Here is a 24,796-nt window from a genome sequence, read left to right as displayed (position 1 = left end):
GGAATTTCTGTAGGAATTTCTGTAGACACATAAAGTACATTCACACACCATTCTAAATAATAAAATAAATAAAATATTTTAACATTTGAATGAAATAAATAAAATATTTATTTAATATAAATAAATATATGAATGAATGAATGAATAAATGAATTAAGGGAAGGAAGGAAGGAAGGAAGGAAGGAAGGAAGGAAGGAAGGAAGGAAGAAACATAAGAAGGAAACAAAAAAGAAACACATCTTTTCCAGCAATCAACATCCAGATAAGCAAGCATTTATACCAAACAAACAAGCAGAAGACAATTCTCTAAGGCCGTGTTTCCCAACTTTGGCAACTTGAAGATATTTGGACTTCAACTCCCAGAATTCCCCAGCCAGCATTCACTGGTTGGGGAATTCTGGGAGTTGAAGTCCAAATATCTTCAAGTTGCCAAGGTTGGGAAACACTGCTCTAAGGAGCCACCAAAGACAAAACTACATCCCCGTCAATACCTACAAGACAAGGTAGTATAGATGAGTGATTTTCAACCTTTTTTGAGCCGCGGCACATTTTTTACATTTACAAAATCCTGGGACACACCACCAACCAAAATGACACTCTAACACAGTACATATTATACATATAGTGCCAGCAGGATGCAGGGGCCTTGGTTCTGTCTGTTTTGATGGTGTATATAGAGATTTGAGCTCTTTAAGAAGATGACCCTTCAGGAGGCCATATACAATACAGACAACATTGTGATGCATTGCATATCACCCTCTGTGGGGCCCTCTTATAAAAAGAAAAAGGTCAAATATCTATATACACCATCGGGACAGACCTTCCTGGTATGGATGAGAGGTCGCCTGCTATTGGTTCATCGCTAGTGGTCGGGATGAAATTCCTTGTGCGTCCAATCACACTTGGCCAATAAAGAATTATATTCTATTCTATTCTACTCTACTCTACTCTACCCAGCCCTCCAATCCATCCTACAAAAGCAGCATTGCCCTCCACTCCCTTCGCCTTTTGCCTAGCGGCCAGCTTGGCGCTCGTCTTTTTCCTCCCCATTGCACCCCAGGCAAACTAGCGCTGGTCTTCCTCCTCTACCTCTGGCATACACCAGGTCTGGCTAAGAGGGCAGTGGGTCTCAGAGGGGGAAGTATTAATTAATTAATTAATTCATTCATTCATTCATTCATTTGATTTGATTTGATTTGATTTGATTTGTATACCACCCTTCTCCGTAGACTCGGGGCGGCTAACAACAACAAAACAGCATATGACAAATCTAATATTTAAAATAACTAAAAACCCTTATTAAAAACCAAACATACACACAAACATACCATGCATAAATTGTATAGGCCTGGGGGGAAGGAATATCTCAATTCCCCCATGCCTGATGACAGAGGTGGGTTTTAAGGAGCTTACAAAAGGCATGGAGGGTGGGGGCAATTCTGATCTCCGGGGGGAGTTGGTTCCAGAGGGTCGGGGCTGCCACAGAGAAGGCTCTTCCCCTGGGTCCCACCAGATGACATTGTTTAGTCGATGGGACCCGGAGAAAGCCAACTCTATGGGACCTAACCGGTCACTGGGATTCGTGCGGCAGAAGGCGGTCCCGGAGATAGCCTCTCCTTCCATCTGCGCTCCCCTCGGTTGTCCCCACCCTACCCCAGCTCCACAGCCGCCCAATATGACATGCTTGAGACTCACGCAGGGATGAAAGAATCGCAGGTAGGAGCAGCATGGAGAAGCAGGCTGTGGGCGCTGCGCCCTGCCACGAACTGCCACCGCCCGAAGCTGCCGCTAAAGCTGCCACTGCTGCCTGCCTGCTCCTCCCAGTGCTCCTGCGCAGCAACAGAGGCTCCCTCCCAGCGGCTGTGGATCTCTGGCTGCCCGCCGAAGTTCCTCTGGCCGATCCAGGTGCTGGTGGCATCACCTGCTGGGGGCACTTAAAGGCACTGCAGCCTGGCTCAGCCTCGCAGCCGCCACCGGCTCATCACCACGCCCTACCGCAAGCTGCTACTGCTTGAAGCCGCTACTAAAGCCACCGCTGTTGCCAACACCGCTGCCATTTTCCTGCTTCCATCTCCTTTTCCTGCCATTGTTCCACCCCCGCCCATAGTTGGAGAGGGGTGGGAAAGCTGAGGGGGACCGCCACTCGCCTATTGAGCTGTCAATCACACACACCTCCTGAATCCCACGCCCCCTTTTTCCCAAGGCTCGGCCTTTCGCTTCCCCTTTCTGAAAAGTGGTTGGACATGCCAGCTGTCACTCCCGCTTGAGGGGAGTTGTTAAGAAAGCATGGCCTCACCCTCGTTGGGGGGCCAATTCTCTAATCTCTAATCAATTCTCTAATTTTCCCCTCGGCACACCTGACCATGTGCCACGGCACACTGATTGAGAAACACTGGTAAAGATAAACAAGGAACAAACAGCACACCCACTAGCACTAATGTTACCTCATATTGCAGTCAGTAATGAAATATCTGCAAGCGAACACCCAAGCTCACAGAATGCCAAGAACTCCAAATGGTGTTCTTTGTTATTTGTTTTTGATGGCTCATAGCAGTTGCAATCATTTTGTTTGTAACTGTAACTGTGTCAATGTTTTAGTAATTATTGTTTCATAGTATATGTATATTCTATCTACCCCACTTAATAATTTGAAGTCAATAGATAGGACTTAACATGAAAACAACATTTTTGTTGGGAGGAAGACAGTCTTAAGCAAGTTGCAGATACACAATAGTTAGTGCAAATATGAAAGGAATTTTTAAAAAATAAACAGAAAAATTGTTCAAAGAGAATCCTTAAAAGAAAGAAATTTATGTAAAAGGTTTCCCGAAAAATTAAGTTATGATCGATCATCATAAGACACTGCAATAATACTATTTTAAGGTTATAAGAGTTAATTTTATAAGCTTAAACCTCTTGACAGTAACTCTTGGTGGCTAAAAATATAAATTATTTTATTAAGAATCAAATGGAAAGAAAAAAATGCAAATAAAATCTAAGATACAGGAGCCATGGTGGTGCAATGGTTAGAATGCAGTATTGCAGGGTCATTCTCCCCGCTACCAGGAGTTCAATTCAAATGTCCAAATCACCAGAAGAGCCCTTCACTCCTCCGAGAGAGATTCATATCAAATTTGCAAGAAAGATTTTGCGAGATGACATACTGCATTGGGCAAGAACTTCTAAACTACAACACAAAGGAGTTGAAATAAAAATATTAAAACAAGTCCCAAGAGGTGTCAGAGAAAGTAGAAGAGATTACCATTTCCTAACCAGAATTTTGATCAAAGAAAATATAACTTTTCGTTGGCTTATTCCAGAAGGGATAGCATTGACCTGGCGTTCCAGAAGATATAAGCTGGAAAACTTGGAACAAGCAATGGATTTCTTTGAAAACAGTGGCATAAGTCACCTGGATCAATCAGCAAACCAACAAACTGCCCAACAGCAACCAGCGCAACAGCAACCTGTGAAAGAACTAGCAATCCAGCAGGTGCAGGACATGGGGGCCGCAGCTCTGATGGTAGAGCAGGACCAAGGTGCTAGAAGAGTTCAACCTCAGCACGAAACTAAAAAACCAAATAAATGACAACAAGTAAAGACTTAAAGATCTTTTCTGTTAATGTGAATGGACTTAATGAACCAAGAAAAAGGAAACAAATTTTTTCCAAAATCAGAAACCAAAATGCTCAAATAGTAATACTACAAGAAGTGCATATTAAAAAAGGTAATCAGAAACTATTATTATATCCCAAAATTGGAAAAATGTATGCTGCATTAGCAGACCAAAAAAAAAGAGGAGTAGTGATGTATGTTGAAAACTCTATAAATTCCAAACAAATATATAAGGATGATGAAGGTAGAATTTTGATTGTACAAGTTGACATTGAACCTAGACCTTTGGTAATTGTTTCGATTTATGCCCCTAATGAAGATCAAATAACATTTTATAAAAAATTGCATCAAGTAATAACAGAGTTAAATATTGAAAATATGTTAATAATTGGTGATTTTAATGCTATTACAAACAGACAATTAGATCACTCGGGGGGGGGGGGCAACAAAAGTAAGAAGAGAAGTAAGAACTTATTGCCTAACACTTTCCAGAAAATGAAAGTGGAATTACTATTAAATGACATTTGGAGGGAAAGACATCCCCACAAGAGACAATACACTTTTTACTCCAACCCCCATAAAATTTGGACAAGAATAGACATGGTGTGGGCCTCAAAAATAATTGCTGAACAAATAAAAGAGGTCGAGATAGATGTCAACATTTGGGCTGATCATAATCCTGTGGTAGTCTATATAAGAACTAAAAATAAACAGGTTAATTGGCGGATGAACAGAAATATCTTGAAAGATAAGAAATACAAGGATTGGATTGAAAAAGAATTAAAAATATTTTTTGAAATTAATAAAAACTTAGATACTACTCCACAAAATTTATGGGATACAGCTAAAGCATACATTAGAGGATTAACGATATCCAGGGCAGCCATCAGGAATTTTGGGGCCCCATACAGCCTAAGTGTCTGGGGGCCCCCCCGTGCCATTTTAAAACTACTTTTTTAAAGTTTTTAAGAAGATGTTAGATAATCATCTGAAAATAGCTGTAAATAAAACCCGATGTTCCCAGAATTAACTTTATTCATAAGATTATGATAGCAACAACTTGACAGTTTTACTGGAACTATAGAATAATCATATAATAACCGCTGATGTTACAGGCCGTATAACTATATAAAGAAGGAACTGTGAGGATAACAGTTCAAAAGGGACGGGGGTGGTGTTTGTTATGTTGTGTTGTTTTGTTGCTTGTCTTATAAAATGCAAATACAAAATTTAAACAAACAAATAAGTATATTGTAAAATGATAGATTATGTACTATCTTATTTTTTTAATGTTTACATAATAACTACTTTTTTAAAAAAAATCATCTGTCTGAAGTAGTGTAGGATTCCTGTCTAAGCAGGGGGTTGGACTAGAAGACCTCCAAGGTGCCTTCCCACTGTTATTCTATTCTAATTATCCAGGGGGTTGTGTAGTTATCAGTGGTATTAAAATAGGAGCTGTTAAAAAAAAACCAAATACAATTTCATATTGCTTCACATCTCAATATCCTTTTCGATCTAGTTTTTACGCCCATCGGTGAACGCAGGTCTGAACGAGCCCGTGGTATCCAAATTAATTTCAAAGTACACTGCTCAAAAAAAAGTGAAGGGAACACTTAAACAACACAATATAAACTCCAAGTTGTCAATCAGTGTTGCTTCCTAAGTGGACAGTTTGATTTCACAGAAGTTTGATTTACTTGGAGTTATATGGTGTTGTTTAAGTGTTTCCTTTATTTTTTTGAACAGTGTAGATCAGGGGTCCCCAAACTTTTTACACAGGGGGCCAGTTCACTGTCCCTCAGACTGTTGGAGGGCCGGACTATTAAAAAAACGTGTGAACAAATCTCTATGCACACTGCACATACCTTATTTAAAGTAAAAAACAAAATGGGAACAAATACAATATTTAACATTTATTCTTCCTCTTTCTCTCTCTCTCCCTTTCTCTCTGTCCTTCTGTCTTTCTAATTCTCTCTGTCTCTTTCTCTGTCCTCTCTTTCTCTTTCTTTCTTTCTTTCTCTCTTTCTTTCTCTCTCTTCTCTCTTTCACTCACTCTTTGTATCTCTCCCTCTATCTCTCTCCCTCTCTCTGTCTCCTGCTTTCTCTCTCTCTCCCTTTCTATCTCTCTTCTTCCTTTCTCTCTCCCTCTCTATCTTTCCCTTTCTCTCCCCCTCTCTCTTTCTTTCTATCTCTCTTCTCTTTCTTTCTCTCTGTCCCTCTCTTTCTTTCTCTCTGTCCCTCTTTCTTTCACTCTGTCCCTCTTTCTTTCTCTCTGTCCCTCTCTTTCTTTCTCTCTGTCCCTCTTTCTCTCTGTCCCTCTTTCTCTCTGTCCCTCTCTTTCTTTCTCTGTCCCTCTTTCTTTCTCTCTGTCCCTCTCTTTCTTTCTCTCTGTCCCTCTTTCTTTCACTCTGTCCCTCTTTCTTTCTCTCTGTCCCTCTCTTTCTTTCTTTCTCTGTCCCTCTTTCTTTCTCTCTGTCCCTCTCTTTCTTTCTTTCTCTCTGTCCCTCTCTTTCTTTCTCTCTGTCCCTCTTTCTCTCTGTCCCTCTTTCTTTCTCTCTGTCCCTCTCTTTCTTTCTCTCTGTCCCTCTCTTTCTTTCCCTCTGTCCCTCTTTCTCTCTGTCCCTCTCTTTCTTTCTCTGTCCCTCTCTTTCTTTCTCTCTGTCCCTCTCTTTCTTTCTCTCTGTCCCTCTCTTTCTTTCTCTCTGTCCCTCTCTTTCTTTCTCTCTGTCCCTCTTTCTTTCACTCTGTCCCTCTTTCTTTCTCTCTGTCCCTCTCTTTCTTTCTCTCTGTCCCTCTCTTTCTCTCTGTCCCTCTTTCTTTCTCTGTCCCTCTCTTTCTTTCTTTCTCTCTGTCCCTCTCTTTCTTTCTCTCTGTCCCTCTTTCTCTCTGTCCCTCTCTTTCTTTCTCTGTCCCTCTTTCTCTCTGTCCCTCTCTTTCTTTCTCTGTCCCTCTTTCTTTCTCTCTGTCCCTCTCTTGCTCCTGAGTGGGCCGGGCCGGAAGACCCCGCATGGAGCCCTCGCGACGCCTCACCTGGGTTTTTATACTGGAGGAAGGGAGGGAGGGAGGCATTCCTTCATGCACCCCCCCTCGCCTTCCCCTCCCTGGCCCGGAGCTCCTCCCCTTTTTAATTGCTCCAGCTATCAAAAGGGCGATTACCATCGGCTCCCCTGTCACCCGGGCGGCATTTCCTCCACGCCCCTAAACGAAGCGGGGGGTGGGGGGGCTGTCAAAAGCACAGACTCCCGGCCGCTTCCGAAGCAAAACTTTTTTTCCTCTTTTGTCTTGCTGGAAATTCCGGCGGCGATTCTCACCTGCTGCAAGTCCCCGGGACGCCTCGGCTGCAGGTTGCAAAGCTCCCCCCCCTACACTCTCGCTGCCCCTTGAATTCAGGTTTGAATAGGTCCGGCGTGTGGGCGTGCGTATGTGGGTGAAAATAAATATAAATCGTGGACGACGCATACCATCCGTAAGAATGAAAAGGGATATATAATATATATAATATATATAAATATTCTACCTATATGTGTAACATATTTTTTTCTAATAATGAAAAGGAAGGGAGACTAATCTATCTATCTCTCTGTCCATCTAGCTAGCTAGCTATCATCGCTCCATCCATCTCTCCCTCCCTCCTTCCATGCATCCATGCATCCATCCATCTATACATCCGGCGAGGGATATAGAAAAGGCTGGGACGCAGCGCGGAGCTCTCAAACGAAAGAGCCGCCGCGGTAGGGGAGTCAGTGGGAGCGGTGACTCACCAGGAGACGACCCACGCGGCTCCTCTGGGGGCCTTGCGGAAGGCATCGGCGGAAGCCCCCATGGCAAGCGCTGGGTGTGAGGGAGGATGCTTTCTGCGCAGGCGGAGGCCCACCCTCGCCGGAAGAGCTGCCCATCTAGCAGTCCCGCTGCCCCATTGGCCGGCAGGGGATGATGGGCAAGGGACGCCTCGGGGAAGGAGGGCAGGGCGGGAAGGGAAGGAGGGGGCTGGCGGGGGTTTAGGGAAGGGGAGCCGAGGCCAGCCTTGCAGCTCCTCGGCGGGAGGAGTCGAAAGCCACCGGGAGAAGATTGGGCTCAGCAGCAGAAGCGCCGCCCCCCCCCATTATTCAGGCTCTCTTCGGGGTTGGGGAGTTTTTGGCGGGCGCCGGGGCCCGGGCCCCCCCAATTTTCCAATTTGTCCGGGGCCCGGGACAGCAGTCCCAGTAATACCCGTCTATCGGCGGCCCTGACGATATCCTACACAGCAAGACATAACAAGGAAAATAAAATAAAATATGAACAATTAATAAATGAATTAAAACAATTAGAATCTTTATCACAACAACATATAAAGAATAGAGATTTGAAAACAGAAATGAGTGTAATCAAACATAAAATTAGATTGATAGAACAAAATCAAATAGCTGAAAAGATAAAAAGAGCTAAACAACATTATTTTGAACACGCGAACAAACCAGGCAGGTGGTTAGCATATAAACTTAGAAAACAGAGGCAATCAAAACTTATTAAAAAACTAGAGGATAATGATGGCATAATAAAATATGACACAGAAGGAAAAGCAGATATTGTGAATAATTTTTTTAAAGAACTATACACAAAAGATGTTACTAGTGAAGATGAAGTTTTTAATTACTTAGAACATTCAAAATTACCACAAATAACGGAGGATCAACAGAATATTATGGATGGACCAATAACAATGGAAGAACTTTTAATAATAATTAAAAAACAAAAAAACAATAAAGCAACTGGCCCAGATGCTATACCGGCAGAATGGTATAAAATAGAAAATGAAACAATAAGAAATAATATGTTAGAAATTTTTAATGAATGTAGACTTGAGGGTAAAATTCCTAAATCTTGGACAGAATCATTAACAACCTTAATCCATAAGCAGGGTACGGCACCAGAAAAAATTAAAAATTATAGGCCTATATCATTATTGAATGTGGATTATAAGATCTTTACTGCTATATATGCGGACAGACTTAAAAGAGTTATAAATGGAATAATACATCAAGATCAAAATGGTTTTTTGCCAGGCAGACAAATCAAAAATAATCTTAGAATTGTCATAAACACGTTAGAATATTATGAGCAACACCCAGGGAAAACATTATCTTTAATGTTCTTAGATGCTCAAAAAGCTTTTGATAATCTTAATTGGATATTTATAAAAATGCAATTAAATAAAATGAAATTTGGCTCAAAATTCGTTAACTTAATAGATGCCATTTACTTAAAACAAACAACGAACATAATATTGAATAATGAACAATTAACAACACTTGAGATAAACAAGGGAGTTCGCCAAGGTTGCCCCTTATCACCGTTGCTATTTATTATGGCTTTGGAGACTTTATTAATTAAAATAAGAACAGACCCTAAAATAAAAGGCCTAACTGTAGGTGACGAGATGTACAAAGTTCAAGCCTTTGCAGATGATTTAACTTTTATAATTGAAGAACCGATTAAGACAGTCCCAATATTAATGCGGACAATAGAACAATATGGAAAGGTAGCAGGTTTAAAGATAAATAAAAGTAAAACACAATTTTTAACTAAAAATATGAGTAAAATCCAAGAAAACAAGTTAGAACATATCTCTGGAATAAAGATTGCTAAAAAAGTAAAATACTTAGGAATTTGGTTAACAGCTAAAACAATAACTATAAAAAATGATAACTATTTAAAATTATTGACAGAAATAAAAAAAGATTTAGAAATCTGGAATAATTTGAAAATATCTTTTTAAGGAAGAGTAGCAACAATTAAGATGAATATCTTACCTAAAATTTTATTTCTATTCCAGGTAATCCCAATAAACCCAGGGAGTACTTTCTTCAAAAATTTAACAAATATAGTTAAAAAGTTTTTATGGCAAGGGGAAAAAGCAAGAATAAAAATAAATTGTTTAGAAGATATAGAAACATAGAAGTCTAAATTTAGAAGGGTATGATCTTATGCTTGGATGGCACGCCTTCATATGCTATGATAAGGAGAAAAATCACTCATATTTTAAAAGACATACATTAAGGAAATATCTACTAGAAGTTTGGAAAGACATAAGGAAAAACCACTTTTTAACTATTCCAGAATGGCTTGCCCCTCTAGAAGCAATAATACACCCAAAATCTACAAAAGACAAAAAAATTATGCAATATAAAGATTTACTAAATGACAAATGAAATTAAAATCTAGGACTACATTACAAGATGAAGGGATAACAATAGATTGGTGGCATTATGCCCATATTCGATCTAGATACCAGAAGGATAAAACACTTTATATTTTTAACAAAAATAAAAATTTGTTAAGCAATTTAATTACTCTTAATCAAACAAAAACAATAGGGAAAATTTATAAATTCCTTATTGCACATAAAAATATAGAATTGACCCTAAAAGATAATATGATAAGATGGTGCAAAAACATTGGTAAAGAAATAGACATAGATACATGGGAAAAAGTCTGGGTCAACAATTGGAAAATGACCAAATCAGTATCATTAAAAGAAAACCAAATTAAAATGTTTTACGGATGGCATCTCTCACCAAATAGAATAGCAAAAATGTTCCCTAAAACTTCTCCATTGTGTTGGAAATGTAAGAAAGAAATAGGAACCTACTACCATCAATGGTGGACATGTGGTAAAGCTAAAATATATTGGAAGATGATAGAGAAAATAATAAAAGAAACGGTAAAGTAGGAGGTTGAAAACACCCCGGAATTTTATTTATTAGGAATTACCAACCAGACCTACAAGAAAGAAATTTTATATTTAATTATACACATATTAACAGCGGCTAGAATCATGTATGCGCAAAATTGGAAGGGGGAAGAAATCCCCAAAGAAGAAGAAGTCATAGCAAAATTATTAGATTGCGCTGAAATGGATATGATGACAAGACGTTTAAATGATCAAGAAGATACTAAGTTTTATGAAGCATGGAACAATGTTTATAAATGGATAGATAAGAAAAAATAAGATATACAATTTATTTTTAGTTAATTTGTTGCATTTGTTTTTACTTGAGTAATAATAATACTAACATTAGTTCAAATTTATTGTTTAATGACTAAGGTAGAATTAGTTTATTTATAAGAATTAGTTTATATATAAGAAATATAGTAAGAATCTTGGTTTTATATATATATTAGTAACAATGTGAAAAACCTTAACTCAAATTTAGCAATTTTTTTAATACTCAACATATACCTAATTATGTATTCTTTTCTGTATTTGAATTTATACTTTCAAGATAAGCGGGGGAAATGTATCCCCATTTTGTGTTCAATGTTTGTATGTGTGTCTGTCTATTTTAAGAAAATCAATAAAAACATTATTTAAAAAAAAAAGAAAAAAGAAAAAAGAAAGAAATTTATGTAAAAGGTTTCCCGAAAAATTAAGTTATGATCAATCATCATAAGACACTGCAATAATACTATTTTAAGGTTATAAGAGTTAATTTTATAAGCTTAAACCTCTTGACAGTAACTCTTGGTGAGTATGGGTGGCATAGAAATTAAAGAACTAAAAAATATAAATTATTTTATTAAGAATCAAATGGAAAGAAAAAAATGCAAATAAAATCTAAGATACAGGAGCCATGGTGGTGCAATGGTTAGAATGCAGTATTGCAGGGTCATTCTCCCCCTACCAGGAGTTCAATTCAAATGTCCAAATCACCAGAAGAGCCCTTCACTCCTCCACTCAAAACAGAATACCCTACGAAACTAAACCTACAATTCTGGGTCTAGAAAGCTTAGAAGTAGGACGCCTCAAATATGTTGTAAGCATAGCCCATAAGATCATATGCTACAACGTCCTCCCTGTCAACCACTACTTCAGCTTCAACCACAACAACACACGAGCATACAACAGATTCAAACTTAATATTATCTGCTCCAAACTTGACTGCAAAAAATACGACTTTAGTAATCAAGTTGTCAAAGCATGGAACTCTTTACCAGATTTTGTAGTGTCATCCCCTAACCCTCAAAATTTTACTTTTAAACTATCCACGGTTGACCTCTCCAGATTCCTAAGAGGTCAGTAAGGGGCGTGCATAAGTGCACCAGCGTGCCTTCGGTCTCCTGTCCTAATGTCTCTCTTATGTTTCTACTAGCTCCATGTATATGAACTCTATTATTCCCAATAATAATTTCTTCCATATTATTCCTAATGTCTTATCTTCTATTCTTCTATTAATGTATTCTACTATGATTATATACTCTGAAATATACATTATGTATTAGACAAAATAAATAAATAATTTAAAAATAAATAAAAAATCTTCTATTCTTCCAAGGTCAATAAAATAAGGATCCAGATTATTGGCGGCAATATGCTGACTCTGTAAACCGCTTAAAGTAGTGGTTCTCAACCTGGAGTTTGCGACTCCTTTGGGGGTCAAACAACCATTTCACAGGGGTTGCCCAGGACAAATTTCCCATGGTATCAGGAACTAAAGCTTCTATTCTGACACCTTGGAAGATATTTTTACTATCCAACCAATCAGGCCATATAAGTAAAGCAAAAGCGATAATCCAATGAGCAAAAAATTAAGTACATTAACTCATAGCTTGCAAAGTGATGCCATAATTTGAGATGAACATTATAATTTGGGGAAAATAATTACATTACATATTACATATTACATATTAAATATTAAATATGAAATAATAATTTTAGGCCGAAAATCTGAAATGTTAATAAGAATGAAGGAATTCAACAGAAAGTCGTGTGCATTATTTTAGACCAGAAACCTTTTTATATCAGCAACCAAAGGCTCACTTTGCATTTTTGGAAGCTTAGAAGTAACCAATTTCTCCCCTAAGACTACAAAACATTTCCCCAAATTGGCCTTGATTCAATTAATTTTCTCTAAATAGACAGCTAAGCAGAAATGTGGAAGACTACATGAACTTCAATTCACATCTTGTCTTGTCTTGAATCCAGCCTTGGTGTATAAACTGTAAATTAAATGGCAAGTGAAGGACAAAGGCAAACTACTCAAGTTAATGCACAATTACCTCAATAAAATGAGTACACATAAACAGAATCTGAAGAAGAGCAAAACTAGGTCTTAAAAAGACAGCTGCAAGTAAGTCCCTGGAACATCTAAAGCAGTGTTTCCCAACCTTGGCAACTTGAAGATATTTGGACTTCAACTCCCAGATCTAAAGTATAATATTAACTAGAATGCAAAATATTTTGTTAATTACTTGTTACTGGTTACAAAAATCATTTATATTTGTAATTTGATACTTTATAGCAGAACTTTGATATCTTGTTTTGCAAGATTTGGAATGATTTCTTGTGATACATTATTTCCCAAAAACAGATTTCTCACAAGTGTCACTTTATTCCATTGCTATACAATAGTTTTTGTTTGGACCATTCTATTGAGGCTTATTCCCTATTCCAATTTCCCTAAAGTTAAATAACTTATTTTTCAAATTCATAGTAATTGCTTTGTTTCCTAAATCTTTGCATGCTTGAAGACAAAAAATTACCTGATCCTGATCTAATTTCCTGGAACCTCCTAGGAGAAAATTAAGCCATGCAACAGGAATGCTGACAGCAATGTACAACCTTTATATATTAGGTAATTGTTCTGTTCTTAACATTTTTGCCAACATTTAACGCATATATCATCATGCCAAATGGTTGATGATTATTCATATTATATTAGTATCAGTACTGACTTCCATAAACCCTAAGAACTTTCAAATGATATACAAGTACAGTATTGCAAATAATTTCTAGAGAAATATTTTTATATAAGTTTGCAATTATTTTGAACAATAATATATATTTGTCATTTATATTTTCAAACACAAAGGCTCCCAGCCTAACCCGTATTAAATAATAAAATAATGCAGCACTGCTGTTACGCACAAGAAAAACTTTTGTACAGCATACCATAGATGCCAATTGACAAAACTTAAAAATGAAGTTTTTAAATAAGATCCTAAAAACACTTTGAATTTTATCAGGGATCACGTAATTATTTTTTTGATGTAGAAATATATTTGTAAATAAAGCAAGACACCTTTATAATTCTGAGACTAAGTTTCTGACATGGATTAATTTCATACATACTGGAAAGTAACAGAAGCCCAGCTGACCATGGCAAACAATACTATGTTTTGCTTTGCCAACAAACTTGGCTTGCCTGCTTCAAAAGTCTATCTTATATGATTAAGTTGAAAAGAAAACAGAAAAGTTTGAGGGGAAAAAACAAGCAAAAACACTGAGAGTTGAAGTCCACAAGTCTTAAAGCTGCCAAGTTTGAAGACCTCTGCCTATCCGGGTAGATAGAAAGGGGGCGACAGATAGGCGACCTTTGACATACTTTGATAAGATATTTCCTAATTTTACTCCTACTACTAACTACTACTACTACTACTAGTAGTAGTAGTAGTAATAGTAGTAGTAATAGCTACTACTACTAATTATAATAATAAGAACAACAATAATAATACATCTCCCGCCCCCGCCGCAATTGACTACAATGATTGCGGGCTGCAGCCGAAATTGGGTGACCCTCCTCTTCGTTTCCTCTGCCAGGGACAATCCAAGCCTGTTCCATCCCCAGCCCTAACCCAAATCCTGCAAACGGAGACTCCCTTCAATGTGTCAGAAAGATCGACCTCCCTCCCCCCCGCTCCCCGAGGGCTTCCGCGTCCCCAAAGATCCCCATGTCCCCTCTCGACCAGCTTTCTTCTCACCCGACAGACTCTCAGGGCAGCCATGACAAAGCCTTTCCTTTTTTCTCTTCCCCACCGAAACTGCCAGGCCGCGAATGAACTTCGCACCGACTTAACAGCGATCCTAGACCCGCCTCCTGCGAGAGGGGGAGTGGTTGGCCCCTCCGGAGGCCCCGGGCGGATCAAGCGGAGATCAAAAACGGCAAGAAGAAAAGGAGGTGGAGGAGGAAGGCTGTTGGCGGGGCGGCTACTGTTGAAGGGCTTGCCTCGGTGTGGAGCTGCGAAGAAGTCGGTCTCGTTTTTAGCGCCGCGGCCCGCGGGATGTGCGGATCCAAGCGTGAAGGGGTTGGTTTGTGGTTCGAGCAAATGAGCATGAGGAAGCGTGTCTAGAGACCCGGCTTGGTCTTAGTTTTTAGTTTCACGGGAACATCTGGATGCATTCGAAAGGCGATAGGAAGGAAGGAAGGAAGGAAGGGAGGGAGGGAGGGAGGAAGGAAGGAAGGAAGGAAGGAAGGAAGGAAGGAATCAATCGAACAGGGATCGGAAAGAGGGAAGGGAGGGAGAAAGGAAGGAACGAACGAGCATTGCAATATCGATAGGAAGGAAGGAATCGAACAGGGATCGGAAACAGGGAAGGGAGGAAGAAAGGAACGAACGAATGAGCATTCCAATATCGATAAGGAAGGAAGGAGGGAAGGAAGGAATCGAACAGTAATAGGAAAGAGGGAAGAGAGGAAGAATGGAACGAGCATTCCAATATCGATAGGAAGGAAGGAAGGGAGGGAGGAAGGAAGGAAGGAATCAAACAGGGATCGTAAAGAGGGAAGGGAGGAAGAAAGGAACGAACGAACGAACATCCAATATTGATAGGAAGGAAGGAAGGGATCAATCGAACAGGGATTGGAAAGAGGGAAGGGAGGAAGAAAGGAACGAACGAACATTCGAATATCGATTGAAAGGAAGGAAGGAAGGATTCGATACATTAACAGTGTGAGGTTCTTGCATTTGGACTCAATACAATGTTTCGCATTGACTCCCATCACTGCAATTTTGCTGAAGTTGTAGTCCAAAGGCTTCCTTTTTTTTGCTACCGGGCTAAGGTACCATAAAATGTAGTTTGGGTTGGGATTTATTGTGGGAACTTAGTGAATAAATCGTGTCTTCAGCTGCAAAGAATGAACCTAGTTAGGATGGTTTTTACTTGATAAACCATAGCTTAATGGGATGTTGAAACCCTGTTGGAATCTTGTAGTACCTAGAAGGGGAACATAGGCACTTACTATTTTACTTATTTATTTTATTTAAATAGCTGCCCCTGTCACTTGCACATGATTCTTTCACAGTGTGCACGATTAAAAAGCAGTGTAATTTATCATTAAACAGTAAACTGTAATTACGAAAGACAGAGAATAGTGCAAACTTATACTAGACATTTAAAAGTCTCCATACTTCCATGGGATCTCCAGGCCTAATAGCTGAGCCATATTGGGACCAGCCTGGGGGTGGGGAGGGGAGGAATAATGTATGAAGGTAGAAAAGGGACTTGTCTTGGGCATGAAGCTCTTTGCTGATGCGATCTGCCATGGACCTGATGGGATGGATGGATGTAGTTGGGGCAATGTAACAAATATAACAAGTGTTCCTCGATTATGAGCAACTTTGTGCAGATACTAAAAGGATACATCTCAAAGTAGGTACGGTATATTCCTACTATGACATAGATTTTGTCATAATGCCTGTGTTTGTACAACACGCTTACCAATGCTTAATTAACTTAGTCATGATTTAATGTTTTCTGTATTGTGGATTTCTTGGAAATCTGTGTCTGTTTTGACATATGGAGCCATAAGAATTACTGAAGGTAGCTCAGCCTACACATATTCATTCAGTGACCATTCAGAGTTACAGCAACACTGAAATAAATGAACATGTGACCAGTCCTCAAAGGTCCAATCACAGTACCCATGTACATGAACACAATCTTATGTAGGGAGCTGTTGTTGTTGTTGTTGTTGTTGTTGTTGTTGTTATTATTATTATTTATTAAACTTGTATGTTGTCCCTCTCCGAGAACCTAGGGTGGCTTACAACATAGAATACAAAACAATATAAATACAAATCTAATAATTAAAACAGTAAGCTAAAATCCCCATTATGATAAAAAACAGTCTACTCAATCACATCCATACATAACATTTAATGGTCAGAGAAGAAGGGGGCATAATCTAGCTGCCCCATGCCTGGCAACATAGATGGGTCTTAAGGGTCTTACAAAAGGCGAGGAGGGTGGGGGCAGTGTGAATCTCCGGGGAGAGCTTATTCCAGAGGGCCAGGGCTGCCACAGAGAAGGCTCTTCCCTTAGGCCCCGCCAGATGACATTGTCTGGTTGATGGGACCTGGAGAAGGCTAACTCTGTGGAACCTTATCGGCCACTTGGATTTGTGCGGCAGAAGGCGGTCCCATAAGTAGTCTGGTTTGATGTCATGTAGGGCTTTATAGGTCATCACCAACACTTTGAATTGTGTCTGGAAACCAATCAGCAGCCAATGCAGGCTGCGGAGTGTTGAAGAAACATGGGTGTATCTGGGAAGACCCATGATGGCTTGCGCGGCCACATTCTGCATAATTTGAAGTTTCCAAACACTCTTCAAAGGTAGCCCCATGTAGAGAATGTTGCAGTAGTTGGACCTCGAGGTGATATAGTCATAGCTATAGTCATGTGATTGCTATATGCAACCTTCCCTGCCAGCTTCTACAAGCAAAGTTAAAGGCCTGCACTTGTGTAGATATAACAATACATGCGGCAATGAAATTCTGTTATTTTCACTTGGGTTACCATATCTGAACTGCAGAAATCATAATCACCATAGTCAGGGCTGCACGAAGTCATGTAGGCCACTGCATTTTGACCAACTAGAGCTTCTGGATGCTTTTCAGGGACAGTCCCATGTAGAGTGCGTTGCAACAGTCAAGATGGAAGGTAACAAGGACATGAGTGACTATGGGTAGAAATTGTTGGTCCAGGAAAGAGCGTAACTGGTGCACAACTCACACACAACCCAGTGCACAACATAGCTACTATCCAGTGGCTAATGGAAAAGGAAAATTACAAAATGATTCCTATTTTTGGTTACATTGATTATACAATTGCTTTTCATTTTGTAGACCACAATTAATTACTAATAGGTCTTAAAACATGATTATACTGGGTCCTCTTGTCTGCCTATTTAAGAATTTTTGGGATAACTAGGAAATAAAAATGAGTAGAATAAGGAACAACTAAATGTTTCATAATTGAGTATACTAAATTGTATACTGTTATTTATTTATTTAACTTTATTTATTTAACTTATTTAACTTAAATGGAGAACATGTCTCAAGAAATGTTAGATTAGGTCAGGGGAAAAAAACCTGGTATTCAAACATCAAGACATCCAAAAACTTCAATTATGCTTATGATACTTATACTATAATGGCTGGAAATGAAGAAGACCTAATTGTTTCTTGTTGAAAGTGAATTAAAAAATGTAAAAACTATTCTGCTACAGTATTCAACAAAAGTCTAAGATTATATCAACAGCTAATGACAACCTAATATAACTATGGAGTGAATAAATTAATAAGTTGAATTAGACTAGATATATTCTTCCTAAACTCAACAATTCATGGCTGCATAATGTAGACATATAATAAAGAAATAACATAACATTGTTTATATACATAAGATGGGTACTGATAAGAGGGATGGTAGGTATCCTGGTGCGCTTATGCATGCCCCTTAGTGACCTCTTAGGAAACAACAGTTAGGTCAACAGTGGACAGTCTAAAGGTAAAGTTTTTGGTGTTTGGTGATGAAACCAGAGAGTCAGTTAATGAGTTCCAGGCACAAACCACTCTGTTGCTAAAGTTGTAGTTTCTACAGTCAAGTTTGGGGTAGTTCACTTTGAGTTTGTATCTGCTGTGTGCTTGTGTATTATTGTAGTTGAAGCTGAAGTAGTCATTGACAGGTAGGGCATTGTAGCAGATAATTTTATGAGCTATGCTTAGGTCGTGCCGAAGGTGATGTAGTTCTAAGCTTTCTTAGCTCAGGATTTCAAGTCTGATTGCGTAAGATATTCTGTTGTGAGTAGACAAATGTAGGGCTCTTCTAGTAAAGTATCTCTGGACACTTTCTAATGTATTTATGTCCAATATGCAGTGTGGGTTCCAGACAGATGAGCTGTATTTAAGGATTGGTCTGGCAAATGTTTTGTATGCTCTGGTTAGTAGTGTGATATTATTGAAGAAGAAGCTATATAGGAATTCGTTAACAACTCTTGCAGCATTTTTTGGCACTTAGGTCATTTGATATGAGCATTCCAAAATCTTTGACAGGATAAGAGTTGTCTGCAAGGTTTATTTCAGCTTGTATTTGGTGTTCTGATTCTTTTTGTCAATGTATAAGAAAGAGCATTTGTTGGTTGAGATTTGGAATTGCCTGGTGTTTGACCATTCTGATACTGACTCAAGATCTTTCTGGGGGATAGCAGTGTTGTCAGTGGTGTTGAAGAGTTTTACATCATCGGCGAAGAGTATGCAGTTGCTTGTAATGTGATTGCAAAGGTCATTTATAAAGAATATAAAGAGTATTGGTCCTAGTATGCTGCCTTGGGGTACACCACTGTTAACAGGAACAGGGTTAGATAGGGTGCTCCCTATTTTGACCATTTGTTGTCCATTTGAAAGGAACACAGTTATCCAGAGATGTCGTAGGATTTCAGTTTCAGAAGTAGTTTATCATGAACCACTGAGTTGAAGGCCTCACAGAAATCTACATAAATTGCGTCAATTGTTTTTCCCTGGTCAAGCTTTGGGGTCCATATGTTTTTGCAGTGTAGTAGTTGTAGATTACAGGAAAAACCAGGGTGACACAGTGGTTAGAGTGCAGCACTGCAGGCTACTTCAGCTAACTTCTAGCTGTAGTTCAGCAGTTCAAATCACACCACCAGTTCAAGGTTGACTCAGCCTCCCATCCTTCCGAGGTGTGTAAAATGAGGACCCAGATTGTTGGGGGTAATATGCTGATTCTGTAAACCACTTAGAGAGGGCTATAAAAGCACTATGAAGCGGTATATAAAGTATATTGACAACAAGGTTTATTTTTTTGAAATATAGTAAAAATACACCTGTAAACCAAAATGAAAAATACCTTGTTGTCTAAGGTATTCTCAAAAAATGTTTGAGAACATCTTGAACCGCAAGAAATAATTCAACAATAGATGAAATAAAACCTGATTGCTTACTGATAGCATGAATAATGAAGCTAACTTTAGATATTTTCAAGACACTAAAAAATGCAGGATCCTTCATAGAAGATGCTGATGTTTTTAAAAAGGCAATAAAAAGGAGGCCTATAGAAGAGAGAGTAGGTATGTAAGCATAACCTTACAAGAACTGAACCAAGCTGAAAAAATCACGCCCATCAGTCACTAAGAGTTGGAAGCAGTTAAACTAGTACAACAACAAATGTTTCTTGAGGCAGTTCCAACAAGCCCTTATTCAAAGTTATACAGTGGAGAAAAGCAATATTTCTGTGTCTTGAAAGCTTCTTGATCTGGAAAGTTATTGCTTCTTTGTCTGTTTGGCTTTATCACAATCTAAGGTCGCAAAAAGGGCTGTGAACACAGAACTAACTAGGATATTTATTGTGGATTGATTCTTATCTGTGTCAGAGGAACAAAATAATTGGAATGAAAGACGAAGGGAAATGATGAAATTGTTGGTTATTGAAGGTAATGTTAGATAGAAATAAGCTAATGGGAAAAATGGAAAGAAAAAATTGGATAAATGAGTGCTCTAGAAAAATATAAAAAGAAAGGGAAAAAAGAATTGAGATATTTCAGTACACATCCAGTTTATAGGCAATTTTATTTTAGTACACAACATGTTAACGTGTTTTTTAATGCTTCTTGAATAAGAAACAATGTAATGTCATCCCTTTTTCATTCCATTAAGTTATTCATAGTAATTATCAAAATACAAATTAAGTATAAACATTTTCAGGCTCTCAATTCATTTATATATGAATTCTTTTTGGAGCAATTATCCATTGAATTCAGTAACTCTTATTTCTAAGTATGTACAGTATGTATAGAATCAACAGTTTCAAAATGTAATATAGTTTACTTCATTCAAAATATTATTTCTACCAGTTAGATTTTAAATATTTTTTTAAAGTATGCCTCTTACATGTGTCTTTTAAATAGTAGTAAAAATAATTTATCCTTTTAATATTTCCAGTTATTCATTTGACATTCTTTTTCTTTACTAATTTCTACATTTTAGATTCTATGTAGAAATGCATGTGATTATCAGAATATTTAATATCTATTGTTGTACTTTTGTTTTGGTTATGAATAACGTAAAGCCTGAAACACATTTGAGCATTTATTATTTTAACTCTTTCATGAGATATTTTTAAATTATATTTCTGTTTGAAAGAATGCCTGACAATCCTTTCTTTCAAATCAAGCTAAACTGGAGAAGCATATACTACTTGAAAAATTATGTATATACTTTACTTCGTAAACTCCTTAAAACCCACCTCTGCCATCAGGCATGGGGGAACTGAGATATCTCCCCTTGCCTATGCAGTTTTATGTATGGTATGTTGTATGTATGATGTTTAAACAATGGGGTTTTTTAGACTTTTAATGTTAGATTTATTATTATAGACTTTTAATATTAGATTTGTCATTGTATACTGTTGTTATCACTGTTTTGAGCCGCCCTGAGTCTGCGGAGAGGGGCGACATACAAATCTAATTAATAATAATAATAATAATAATAATCATCATCATCATCATCATCATCATCTCAGGATTGCACAAGAATCCAGAAAATCTCCACTTCTCACATCCTAATCCACTCACTGATACTGAACTCAAGGCAGTAGATAATTTTTTGTGGCTATTTCTGCTTCCTTTCCCTTCTGCTAGCCTCCTTGTTTCAAATTTCACTATTGAATTTGTTTGTTTGTTTGTTCCCATTCAAAACAAGCCCATCAAACATTGTCATGTATTGAGGATTTTCTGATAAAGTAGAAAGACATTGCCAGATTATGAAAGAATGTTTCTGCTTTCCCATACATCTATTTGTTTTGAATGTGAGCTTAACAAGCTAAACTTGCAGTTAAAACAAGCTTACTGACCACCTTTTCAGTAGGCATGGTAAAATAAGAGAATCCCCAAAAGGGGAAAACATGTCAACAGAAGGCAACATCCAGCATCTTAAGGGGGAATTGTGTCCATGCTAATTGGTGAAGAATACAGGTAGTCCTCAACTTACGACCTCAACTGAGCTCAAAAATTATGTTGCTAATTGAGACATTTGTTAAATGAGTTTTGTTCCACTTTCTTGCCACAGTTAGGTGAATCACTGCAGTTGTTTAGTTACATGGTTGTTAAGTGAATCTGGCTTCCCCATTAACTTTGCTTGTCAGAAGGTCGCAAAAGTGGACAACATGATCTCAGGATACTGCCACCATCATAATTATGAGTCAGTTGCCAAATGTCTGAATTTTGATCAAATGATAATGAGGATACTGCAATGGTAAATGTGAAGAAAGGTCACTTTTTCCAGTGCTGTTGTAACTTTGAATGGGTACTAAATGAACTGGTGTAAGTTGAGGACTAACTGTATCAGATTTTACACACTTTAAAACCATTATGAGATCAGAGATGCTTGTTGTCCATTTAAACTAACATTTATAGACTGTAATTCACATCTATGATTATGATTTATTAGACTTGTATGCCGCCCCTCTCCGGAGACTCGGGGCGGCTCACAACAGTGCTAAAAACAGTACATGATGACAAATCTAATAATTAAAATCTAAAAATAACGATAATACATTTAAAAGTCTAAAAACAAGGAACCCCAATACATAAAAACATACATACAATCCTATCATACACAAATACTGTACTACATAGGCAGGGGGAGATGTCTCAGTTCCCCCACACTTGACGACAGAGGTGGGTTTTGAGGAGTTTACGAAAGGCAAGGAGGGTGATGGCAGTCGTAATCTCTGGAGGGAGCTGATTCCAGAGGGTCAGAGCCGCCACAGAGAAGGCTCTTCCCCTGGGTCCCACCAGACGGCATTGTTTAGTCGACGGGACCCGGAGAAGATCAACTCTGTGGGACCTAACCGGTCGCTGGGATTCGTGCGGCAGAAGGCGGTCTAATAGTAAGTTTAATGCATTGGGTTTTGTGTTGGCTTCTGTGATGCTTGAATTCAACTACTATCCATTCAGTAAACTTTGGTTGAACAATTGCTCACCATTGCTGAGTCTAGTGATGTTATATTTTTCAGTTTCCATGGGAAAGTAGTTATTCATAGCAACTTTATCTAATTATGCCACAATTAGAAAATAAAAATCTGAGCACAAAACCACATACTGGAAAAATATGTAAATATGCGGAATCTATTCTTATAGGTGGGAACGGAATTGCATTTATAGAACTTGCTCTGAATTACAAGCATGGGGAATGCAGAGGCAGCAAAAGAATGCTTAATTTATTTCAAAGAATAAGGCTACTTTACATAGCTCAGTATTTTAGTGTTTTCTCATACTATTTTATACGATTAGAAAGAAAAATAGTTTCTGGCTTTCCATATAGATATAGTATTAGTTACACTTAGCTTGTAATGGAGTACATGGGCTATTTTGCTCATAAGCCTTCGGTTCTTTAGGATATAATTTGTATTTTGAGAATTTTTCTTGTTGCAGGGTGGAAATAAATGGCATAACTAGCTTCATTAATGCAGCAATAAAAATCCTTTGTACGAATTATCACATATATATATAATTAAATATATAATTTAAAATCATATGTTTAGATTCTTCCATTATTTTTCCAGTATGTTATTACTATGTTAGCTATTACAGTAGTCAGTAATATGTTTATAATTTATTATGTATTTTTAACATAAAAGCTTACTAAACTATACATGAATTATATAGATTTACATTTTTCCAGTGGCCAAATCCTTCTAAGGATGGTGGTTACCAGCAGCTGTTGCTGTCAGAATTAGGGATGAAACTTGGGGTATTCTCTAATAAATTGAAGGTGAAGAGAAGATGGAGCAAAGGGGAGAGGATAAGGGAAGGTGAAGCATCTGCATTACTTTAGTGAGGGAGAAAAAAAGTAAACTGATAAAAAAGAGGAATGAGATTGGGATAATCAAGAAGATTCCAAGTGGAAGACTATCATCACAGGAACTGATAGAGAGTGGCACAGGGTTCAATAGCTTGAATGCAATCTTGTGTGATATTCCCCGTACATTAGAAATATAACCATTGGTTACCAGGAAAGCTCTAGAGAGTGGGGGGAGGAGGAGAAAGACAGCAGCCTTGGCAACTTTAAGTCTTGTGGACTTCAACTCCCAGAATTCCCCAGCCAGTCATGTTGAAAAGAGTTGAAAGAAACTGAAGTCCACAAGTCTTAAAGTTGCCAAGGTTGGACACCCCTACTCTGGATCCCAGGAATTGAAGAATTGGCCGCAGAGGTACACAGCCTCTTGGTCAGATTGTGGAGGGGCAGTTGTGCCAACTCTTTCCCCCCACCTCATCCCAGTATAATTTTTAAAAAGTTTCATTCCAAGCATATTTGAAGGTAAGATTGTTAAAGTACCTATTTTGAAAAACAAGGAGAAACAGAATTCTAATTTTAGTTAGAAACCATTATAAAAGCAATTTTGTAATACAATGAATCCCACTACACTAGTAAAACAACAGTAGGCTATTGTACACATACACAAAACAATTTACTTGTATTCGGAATTTGAAAACTATACAGAATTATGTAGACATTATTTTATTCACCCTTCTTAAAAATTGAGAATCCAAATTTGCTTCTTTCCCATATGACATTAAACTACAATTTCATTTTATGAGCATGAGACATGATTGATAATTCTTCCTTTCTCTGCTGCATAGTAATGAGAGGCCCCAAAACTTATTTCCTGCTAATTTATTGTTTCTCATTATATCCGAAATGGGAATGGGTTTATTGAAACAAGGCACAATTATTAACATTGACCTCTTCCATTAAATCATAGTTCATACCATGGTCTCTCAGGGTTCAGATACAAAAAGCTGAAAATTGAAGTAAAAGCTTCCAATCTCCATGCAGTTGTGCTGGAAAGAAATGGAGATTAAAGCTTTCTCATGTGATATATAAGAAATATATTTTAGTGCGGCATTCAAGGTCAGGCTATTCTTATCAATATGTACTCCAATCCAGAAGTGAGTTCCTACTAGTTCTAACAGGTTCTTTAGAACTGCTAGTAGTTTGGTGATGACATCATGGAGCCGGTTCAGTTGGTGTCGGTGTGGGTCCCACCATCTTAGATTTTGCTTCTGCATATGCGCAAAAGCCAATTTTTGTTTCTTTGCATGCGCAGAAGCTATTTTTTTTA

The 24,796-nt window shown here is 38.1% G+C and overlaps 1 protein-coding gene across 1 annotated transcript in view; it reads right to left on the bottom strand.

Annotated features, from left to right (window-relative positions):
* The window catches only part of ACADM (acyl-CoA dehydrogenase medium chain), a 31,263-nt gene extending 16,716 nt beyond the window's left edge, over positions 1 to 14,547 (bottom strand). Inside the window, exon 1 of the mRNA XM_070746180.1 lies at positions 14,356 to 14,547. Within this exon, the coding sequence (XP_070602281.1) occupies positions 14,356 to 14,379 (24 nt within the window). The 5' untranslated portion in view covers positions 14,380 to 14,547. The remainder of the gene's footprint in view (positions 1 to 14,355) is intronic.
* Positions 14,548 to 24,796: the final 10,249 nt, after the last annotated feature.

The sequence above is a fragment of the Erythrolamprus reginae genome, chromosome 3 (assembly GCF_031021105.1).
Source record: "Erythrolamprus reginae isolate rEryReg1 chromosome 3, rEryReg1.hap1, whole genome shotgun sequence".
NCBI lineage: Eukaryota > Metazoa > Chordata > Lepidosauria > Squamata > Dipsadidae > Erythrolamprus > Erythrolamprus reginae.
This window is presented reverse-complemented; position numbering and strand designations above follow the sequence as displayed.